General features: G+C 38.0%; 1 protein-coding gene across 3 annotated transcripts in view; it reads left to right on the top strand.

Annotated features, from left to right (window-relative positions):
• Nucleotides 1-7,153: 7,153 nt before the first annotated feature.
• runx2b (RUNX family transcription factor 2b) overlaps nucleotides 7,154-10,471 on the top strand; it is a 29,479-nt gene continuing 26,161 nt past the window's right edge. For all 3 annotated transcript variants that reach the window (XM_047801305.1, XM_047801306.1, XM_047801304.1), the window contains exon 1: nucleotides 7,154-7,729. In XM_047801305.1, coding sequence (XP_047657261.1) covers nucleotides 7,672-7,729 — 58 coding nt within the window. In that variant the 5' untranslated portion in view covers nucleotides 7,154-7,671. The remainder of the gene's footprint in view (nucleotides 7,730-10,471) is intronic.

Below are 10,471 nucleotides of genomic sequence, written 5' to 3'. Positions count from 1 at the left end.
TTTAAAATAAAGAAATAAAAACAAATGTAATGAAATCGAATGCACTGATATAATCAGTGAATTTTCTTCATGTTCTCAGGATCAGAGGTAACAAAAGCACATATGAATTGTCACAACAATTTAATACGCTATTAAATGAACACTATTAGTAGCACTCGTAACTGATGCTGTTACAGTTTCGCAGTACAACAATTCATTAAAAATTGGCACTAGGTAACGGTTTATTTATCCTTTAGAATATGAAAAAATATAAAGCTCCCCATCTGAAACAGAATGTAATGCAAAACACTGAAAGAAAAGAAAATGATTAATATAATTGAAAAAAAAAAGGAAAGCATCTGCAACAATTCAAACACCATTATAAGAAAATTCTAAATGTCTAAATAGTTTATAAAATATGGATTTTGGTCCCATATCCTTTTACACACACAAACACAGACACAGACACAGACACACACACACACACACACACACTCACACACACCCACGCACACACACATAAATGTGCACGCACGCACACACACACACACACACACACACACACACACACACACACACACACACACACACACACACACACACACACACACACACACACACACACACATACACAGTACATTAATAGTAAACAGTTGTGCACATGATTTTAATTGATAAAACAGATTCTAATAATAATTGTAAGATGAATGTGAAAGCATAGTGTATGTTGATATAAACTGACAGAATAGGGCTTTTCAGGCCATTACCATAAATCATTGCAGCACAGCATTTCCTACAAGTCTGAGCAAATCACTGCAGTCTTTCTCCAAATCTCTCTGTCTCTGCCTTGTGAAATCTTCTATTCTTTGAGTATAAATACATTCCTTCTCCTTAATTGCTCTTTACTAAGTCAGAGAAATCATGTTCTTCTCCACTGTCTCATAATCTATGTCTGCATCTGATAACAAGCCCTGAAGATAAATAATGTCTCACATCAGACACTGCGCACATGCTACAGATCAACATTGTTGAAAACTTCTTTATCCGTTATTTTACAAAGGTCTTTACAGCAATTGTGATGAAATTCTGAGGTTAACATTTACAGCACTGTGCAGATGGTACTATAGAAATGCACCATGAGAAATATACCATCATGATACAGGTCAGGGACTAAGAATACCATGAGACTAAAAGCCTTTTAGGGAGAGGTTCAGAAAGAAAACGGACTTGTTAGCATTTAAATTAGTACATTTTTAAATGGAAGGTGAAGGCAGTTAGTGACACAACTGTTTTGAAAAGCGCCAGTGAAAGTTCATTTAACAGAGAAGGGTTTCGGTGCATGTCTTCCTTGTGACTTAATCTATCATCTATCTACTATTATCTATCATCGTGATCTATCATCTTCTGTTCTGATAAAAGCCTTTTAAACACTGTCAAACATTTTAACTATTGACTAATTTATTAAGGATCTTTGTAATGTGAAAAAAAATGAGAAAGAAATCAGGTTCAGCCAAAATGGGCATTTCTGACTGTCAAATATTTTAACACCTTATGTGTATATTTCACCAAAATAGTTTAGAAATTAAATTTTTTAAAACAATTACGATATTGTAACCTTGTCTTTCTGCCTGCTATTCGGTACAAAGCCAGCTTAACAAACACAGATGTACAGTAAACACGACCAGTCTGCCTAAATATGGCAAAAAACCTTGCTAGCTACTGAAAGTGTGGTTTTACCATACATTGCGTGCCAGGGTTTAAAAGATTATTTCAACACCAATATAAGAGCAGATAGTAATCACTCATGATAACGATGAGGTTCCTGTTTAAATGATGTGAGTGACATTTACCTCAAGAGGATGTGGATGGAGATGATGATCAAAGTGATAACACAATTTCAGGCATAAACTTATCTGGTGATGACAATGATTAAAGCTAGGAAAGTGTTATGACATTGCTGCATGTCATAATGTTCCCTCAGAGCTGACCACATAAACTACATGGTATGAAACCAGAATGGTGAGAGAAATTATGTTACCTCAGCATGTTTAATGGCTAGCATTTTTACCAAGAACATGAAGACACAATTTGACTTTTAAGTAACTTAAACAAAATGCTTATGTAATTTATATAAGCCAAATAATTTAGACTTTTAGTATTCAACCATGGGCTTGTTTGTTTTCAAATAGTCTCTTAGAAAGAGAACGGCAATATTAACTTTACATGGAGATTAGTACAGATTAGAAAGGAGTCTGTATCCACATGCTCTATTATTCTCTAAACCACTGTAAAATAATCCTTTAATACTGATGATCCTGGACTAAGAAGTGCAAATAATACGTCGAATTTCAGCCCATTCAATATGCAAATAATGATTTATGATTTCTAAGTTGATAGCAATGCCTATCAATAATAGCATGAGGGTCAAAAAATACACTTTTTATGGAATAAATAGCTTTCTAGATATTACACTGATTTACCACAGTAAGGCTTATGGGGTTGGGGGTGTTATAAAATCACATATTTCACATATGTAACTTTGTCGTTTTAGCATGTAGTATCCACATTATTTTATGTGTCAAAAACCCATTAAAACAACCCATAATTGCCAAAATGTTCTTCATGAATGGCATTATATAAGACAGCGATCTAGCTTGACTTTACACTGGTTCTGTGTCTAAAGGTACCAGGTAATCTTATATGATTTTGCACATAGCAAATTAATAGGTTCAAGGCAATTCATTGTTTTACTGTTTTTACAGATTGCACTCATACACGATGCTTTAAAAATCAAATCTGAATGTATTAATAATTTTTTCTCTAAAGAATCTTCTTTGAAAAGAGAGAAAATTCATCAGTGTTTCAACAAATTTGAACAAAACACCAATATATGTCATTTAATTTAGTTAGCTGTCAAATTTACTGACCTGATTTTTGCAACATGAAGTAGACATTAAAAGAATTAAAAGAAAATATGAAAGCTGTTTGGAAAAAAAATTCATTTTAAATGCAAAATAATAGAGAGTTTATTAGTTAATAGTAGAGATTTTATTAACATTGCTGCAATGTGTTCAATAGTCTTATACTTACTAGTTACTAGTGTTGAACAATAGCACACAAAAGGAAGTGTTCTATAAACCCATTTATATGTTTGCATTTCAGCATGTGACAAATTGAGAAATGAGAAAAACATTATGTTTTGTTTACACACATATGTGGATGAAGGGATGTGGTACAGAAATGACCTTTATTTAAAAGAGTATTTCCCTATAATTTTTACAATACGGTGAATTTTCTGAGACATTTTTATTGCATTTCCAGTCATATAACGCTATAAAAGTTTCAGTACCTCTAAAAGGTTCAGTACCTCTTTAAAACCTGCCAATTACACATAAGTCATTAACGCATGAATCTCAATGAGTTTAACCGTAAAGATTGCTTTTTGTTTTTTTTTAGAACTAAAGATTGATGTTTTCATTTTTCCTTCATGAAATCCACTTGTATGTCTTTAAAACAAAAACGCTATATTTGTACACAACGTTCTCAAAGGAACTTCAGTCAGCAGTTTAGTGGCCATATCCAATATTAATTCATTTTCCAATACACCTTCACTCAGCAGCTACGCTCCAATGTTTGGTCTATTGTAATGCCAAGTCTGCTAGAATGTTTATTTCCATATATACTGTATTTCATAAGCAAAATAAATGCAATAAGCAATATAAAGTGCAGAAGCCTTCAGCAATCATTTATATTACTGGATATTATTTAAGAAATGCAATGGCTGAACTTGGTGTTTTTTGACATTCCTGGGGCCAATCCAAGCAATATAAGATCCATACGCTCATCCATCTTACTGAAGTTACTTGCTGTGGCAAAGAAATGGGTTATGGGTACTATTGTATTATGGCAAATTGAAAAGGGAGTCATCTCGATCTCCTCGTCATATCATGTGAGGATGCCAATTAACTGTCATACAAGCCCAGCCAAAAGACTTTTTGTGAAGACAGAGCGCTTTTTGTTCATCCAATTGTACGCTGTACTGTAGATCGCAGTTTTATAAAAAAGGCTTGTCTATCAAGTAGCATTTTTGTGCGTCCATCCCTTCAAAAGCAGTCTTTCAATAGGAATATTGTGCACTGTGTCCTTCAGATGGAGGTTGTTTGCAAATCCCCATGGGCCTGCCTGAAGTATGGGATTACTTACATGTGCTTCACTAACATGTTCATTTATCTAACCACACAGACCCATTTACATTCACAGAGAGTGATAATGTCAGTTTCGTCATGAAATCCTTCTCCTGTTTTGCAACTGCATCTGGTGACAATGTGAGCAAGAGTTGAGAGCGTAATAGAACAAGGATAGTAAATATGATCTTCAACAATAGTACACTGTGATGTGAATAGGGAATGGGCTTGAATCACACAGCCACAGCGTCAGTCGTCTTACAGACTCGTCTTTCAAAGAATAAAGGGAAAATTCTGCCGATGCAGTGTAAAAAGTAACGCAAGAAAATATCTCTCAACTGACTAAATACCACACACAGCCAACATGAGAAAATAATTGTATCGAAAACAGTCATTTTTGTCAAAAAAACAGCATAGGCAACAGAATTGAGCAGACACTCATATATGCAGCATCTGACCCCCTGTGCTCTTAACCAGCTAATTAAAATTGTGTGTAGGGAAAAAAATACTTGGAAATCATTGCTCCCATTCCCAAGAGAAGCTGGTGTTTTGAACTGCTGTGTAGGTAGACTTGTGTTTACCCTGGATGCAGTCCTTGATTAAAATGGCAGAAAGGAGAACTTGCCTGGGTTTGCAGTGGTTAAGCCACCAAGCTAAAATATCTCCTTTAACAAAATAATGTCATTGCACTGTGCCTTGGCTGCTTTCATTTTGTGTTTTAAAAATTTGATTTAATCTCCTACTCGAGAGTTATTTTTAATGGGTGTTTTGCTTGTACGTGTGCCATTTGATATTAAACATTTCCCCCCTCTGCCTATTCCGAGGGTGATTTTATTTTCCTTCCAAGCTGCAACTCCAAAAACAGTCGACGAGACACCACAAGAAAGGCCCTCGAGGTCACTGGAAGATGTAGACTCGTCTTGGACAGCTAAAGAAAAATATCTACTTTCGTTCAAATTATACCTTACAGACCATACCGAACAATTCACGTTGAATATAAACATCCTTGCGGAAATATTACCTCACATCTTGAGTTTCTCTCGCCACGGAGGTGCCTGGGACTCGGCTGAGGTAAACTGTACGAGACTGCAAAAGTTCTTGACTGTTGAATCGAGTCCATTCCCACCTTAAACTCTGATGCCTGTTTGTAGTCGCACTCAGTGAGCTGCCAGCGAACAGAATCCTATTACTAGCGGTGTATTTTTCTTGTAGAAAAAACATGTTAATTCAGACTCTACCAGAGTGTAAACTTGCCTGGCGTTTTACAGACATAACCTGCTACAATAAATCACTCTATCTGTCTGTTCATCTCTACACTTTTTATTATTTTTTAAGCAAGATGTGCCAAGCTGAATATATTGCCAAAATATAATAGTTATTTCAGTTTTAACCAGTGCATGAAACACTGGTATACGATTAAAGGAAAAAGAGAATTTTTTTTTTTTGTAATATATAAACTGTGTCATTTATAAACAGAATCTGGGCTGTTGTTCTCTGTTATATTATCCTATTTCCTATAGTATATCCTGACTGAAAATAATTTATATTCCCTAGACTCTAGGGTATTTGCTCTAAGGGTTGAATACGCCTCACGTCTACATCAGCAGAGGAAAAATGGTTAGCAGGCTGTTACTGCACTCTTATTTTTAACCCGGAGTTAAAGTGTCCCACCCAGAAATCGCATGCTCATAAAGTGTCTGATCGTAAGAAAAAACCTAATATTCAAATTAATGGGAAATATTTGCAATGTGGGTGTGGTGAAGGTTTTCAAAACAAACAGGAACGTCTCGGAATAACTTCATTTCTTCAGGGCTCACAAGACTCATCTTGATTGTTAATTGCTGATTTTTATGCTACTGATCATTTTTAATCATTAAAAGCAGACAGTGTGTTGAGTGTTGGGAAAATAGTGCATGTCGATATAACTTATGCATCATAAAAACGTGACAGGAAAAACAGTCTAATGAGTTCTTACTTGTAAATACAAATTACACTGTTTTCGAAGAATAATTAAAAAAAAAAAGCAGTTTGTTTTAAATATAGTTAACATTACTTTACAAAGCAAAGTGCAACCAAGCGCAGGCCACCAAGAACGCTTTAAAAGTTGTTTACACCATCCCACAATCTAATTCGCTGAATTAAACTAGATGAAAAAATATATTGGGACACATTCCTTACATTCCGATGGTGAAGTTCTGCCTCGAAGCCTGGATGCGTTAAACAAACACCTGTAACCCGTGATCACAGAGCAGACCCGAGCCTCAACCCAGTCTGCATTTTTATGTGGCGTGTGAATCTGATGAGTCACCTGAGCCGATAGTGGCTCTTTAGACGTGTGGCAGGTTTCCCCCCACACACACACACTGCTCAGGCATGATTTACTGCCTCTTACAGGAATCACCCACATTAACAAAGACTCACGCATGCATACTAACATGCAGTCATAGACTGTCACAGACTGCTTGTCTTTTGTGCAGTGTTGACAAAAAAAGAAGAAAAGAAAGAAAGAAAAAAAACAACAGTAAAGTGAAGGAAAGTTCATAGTGGAGTCATGGCACTAAGTAAACAGACATATCCAACTGCTGTCCTCATCCCACCTTTGACATGACAGCAGTTACAGGCCACAGCATGCTACCTTGTTGTACTTGAAGCAGAAAGAGGGAGTATGTGGAAGAAAGCCCAAGGCAGGAAAAGCAAAGCGAACACCAAGCAGTCGCTTCTGCGCTCCATATGCCGTGGGAGGTTGACGCTGGTAATTGTTCGTGCCCCCCTCCAAAGCCTCATGACTCAGGGGAGCTGAAGAGCTCCATCACCCATCCTCAACACCCCCTCTACCCTCCCTCACCCACCACTCCACCCCGAACCCCCCCGAGTGCCAGGAAAAGCTGCCGAACCACGCGTCTCCGCAAGAAGAAAAACAGAGCGAGAGCAGGAAAGAGGGGGAGAAAAAGAGAGAGAGGGAGAAAGAGAGCAGAAAGCCGCAGCAGTAAGAAGCTGGCCCACTCATTTCTGTTGCTCTGGTGATGTCACGAGCATGTGACCCTGCCTCTCCAGTGACAGCTTTTTGAAGGGAGGGAAAAAAAGAGAGATTTTAAAGCTTCTGCCGTTTTGGGTTTTTGTGAAGGCTTTGCTCACCTCCTGAGCAACCACAGAACCACAGGAGTTCCGATCAGAATTTTTGCACCGAGCAGCACGTAAATGGTTAATTGTCACAGGTCAGCCTCGGGCTTAAGGAGCGCACCAGTCAGTAAGTACGCTTCAACCGCACTTCTCAGTGCTGAAACTTTGGCTCCATCCTCTCCAGTTTTAGGGGACATTTTTTTAGCCAGACCTGGTCATTACTTGTGGTCATGAAAATAGTTGATGCGAAAACGCAATTCTTGTGGATGTTTTTACCCTTGCGCTTTTTCTCTTGGCATGATGCGTGTGCCTAGTTGAGGACGCCTCAAAGGTCATCGAAACCATAGAGAAACAAAATTTATCTGTGGCGCAGCTGACGGCGGTGGCAATGGCATCAAACAGCCTCTTCAGCTCGGTGACACCTTGCCAGCAAAACTTCTTTTGGGGTAAGTGATTACTAAGTTGAGCCATTTGAACCATTTATACATCAAGTGTGGTGTGAATTCAATGAAGTCAGTGTGATGGCAGTGTTCAGAGGTTACAGTCAAAGACAGTTCGAAGGTCCACCTACCCGAAATAAGCAACGTTGTGCAAAGAAAATTTGTGCTTGCCATGTCAAGAAAACATTTACTTTACGAATATATATTTGCAAACATTTGCAAGCAGCCAACATGTTTGAACAGCTTAAGGTTACACGTGTGGAAGGATGTCGAGAAGGAAAAAAAAAAGGTTCTTGAAAGATATTACCATCAAGCATAAACATTCACTCAGCATGCTGCACACATTTACGGACAAGCAGTGAAACAAGGCATGAAAATTGAGAGGAATACGAGAGCAAAAACTTGAATGTTTGACACGGCCTGTAGGATTAGTGGGTGTGCATCAGCATCTCTGCAGCTGAATGGACTGAGCAGGAACAGGGCAGTGTGAAAGTTCGTCACAGCTACAGCCTGTCTGAAAAATTACCAGAAGAACCAGAAGAATATCTCGAAAATGCTGCAGAATTCTGCAGTGAAAGAATCTCATTTGCTCATATGTTGTTGTTTTTTTTTACAAAAGATGACGCAATCAGTCCTATTTGAAATATTGTTCAATCATATCATTAAACTAATAGCATGATCAAATTATGTCATTAAACTAAGAAATAACTGAGAGTGAAAGCAAACAAAGACAAAAAAAAACAAAAACGGCTACACGCCATACTATTAAAATGAATTCAGCTTTGCAATTGCTAGATAAATGAAATGCAGTGCTTCATTGTGCTCAACTTCCTAACGTCAAACTCAGGCCTTTCCATTTTGCTTGATCAATGGCTATGCAGATCCCTCCAGAGCAGTTTTGAATAAGTCCAAATGTCTTGTTTCTAAACACAGCTGTGCGGAGTGTGCGTCCCGAGCCACACGAGCTGCACGCTTCCCTCCGTGATGCCGGAGCCAGAGAGGCACTTATAGCAATCAGCACCCTCTATTAGCATGTTAACCTCTGGCCCTCTCTACCGTCTCTGGGGTGAGAGAACAGAAGGATGAGAGTATGATGGCGGGAAGTTAGAGCCTGTAGGACGATAGTACAGTGAGATTTGGGCTGCTGCAGGTGTGAGCATTAAAATGACCAATGTCAATCAAATCCCACACTGTTTTAACATCTAAGGCCCATTTGTGATTTTTTTGTTTTGGGATTTTCCTAGTTTTTACTACAAGTATAATATATATATATATATATATATATATATATATATATATATATATATATATATATATATATATATATATATATAATATATATATATATATATAAAACAAGAAGACATTTCTTTTATTAGCTTGAAAACATTCTTTTGTGGTGTGGAATAATCGCCACCATGTGTGGCAGGATGCAGCCACGCTACGTCTTTGCAGGGCATATTTTGTTGCTTTATTTTCGCTCTGTCTATCAAACTCAAAACCAAGCACTGACAATGATCCCATGGCAGCAATTATCTTTTAGAAAAACTGAAGCAGAGAGAGACCGAGGGAGAGAGAATAAAATCCACCTTAACTTCGGTCTGATGAAAGCCGAGAGGACGATTTAATGAAGCTGACGACTCCGTATCCAAACTCGTTTTTAAACTATCCATATACAGTAATTGAGCCGACCTAAGCTGAGAAATGAAAAGGCAGCTTCTGTTGCATACACAGGCTCCATGGATTCTACCACAGACATTTCATTTTTGAGACATGCTAAAAGCAAACCAGACATCGCTTTTCCACAGCAGGGCCAGCGGAGGGAAGCCCTCTCATCAATAGATAATTAAAGTGAGGGGAAAATCTCTCGGTATTCAGTGGAAGCTTGTAGGAGAAGAGAGTCAACTAAAAAAAAAAAAGAACGATTCTCAAAGGAACACTAATTTTGGGCAATTTAATTACAGTCAGCGAGTGAGCATGTAATTATAACAGGAATTTATAAATAATGATACCTGTAATGCTGTCTGGAATGTCTCAGTGTCTATCGATACACTAGCTGTAATGAACTAATGTGTAATTGCATGTTTTTTAATTGTTTTAATTTCATATGTTAAGTTTCTAAAGTTTTTAAATGAGTGCTGATATACTAACATGTTGCAAACACTGTTTTCTCAGACATAGTACTAGTCTTGATGTTTAAATCCTCGTCGTTTTCTGCACTCAGTCTTATGAACACTTCTTCAGTGCATAAATCCAGCATATACACAGATATATGGTATTACAAATGGCCCATGAGAAAACATACCAATAATTAGAACATGGCAAAGGGAAGTGACAGTTTAATCAAAGCACTTAGCCAAACTGTACAGGAAACCAGATCCCTTTTCTAGTGTCAGAGCAAATGTGCAGTCAATAGCTCGGAGAAATGGAGAGAGGCGGAAATGGCAAGAAAACGGGTTTAGTTTCATTTCACGACAAGGACCATCTCCTACTTCTTTCAAATTAGCTCTTCGCACAGTCCCAGGAGGGAAAAAGTGAACACCTGAACATCAGCCCGCTGGCTCAGGGATCCTGGAGCGACTGCAGCTACTCATGTGTGCCTGCTTCTGTAACCGGAGTAAGAACTTGAGGGAAAAAAAAGAGGATCAGTTTGCGCCTCAAGAGTTGCAGAACTGCTGGCTTGCTAGAAACCCACAGGTGGATCAAACAGCACCCATCTGCTGTAATGGAGGTGGCAAGGGGCTTTTG

Source organism: Tachysurus fulvidraco, chromosome 16 (assembly GCF_022655615.1).
Source record: "Tachysurus fulvidraco isolate hzauxx_2018 chromosome 16, HZAU_PFXX_2.0, whole genome shotgun sequence".
Classification (NCBI taxonomy): Eukaryota; Metazoa; Chordata; class Actinopteri; order Siluriformes; family Bagridae; genus Tachysurus; species Tachysurus fulvidraco.
Note: the sequence above shows the minus strand (reverse complement) of the source record. Positions and strands in the feature narration are given on the sequence as shown.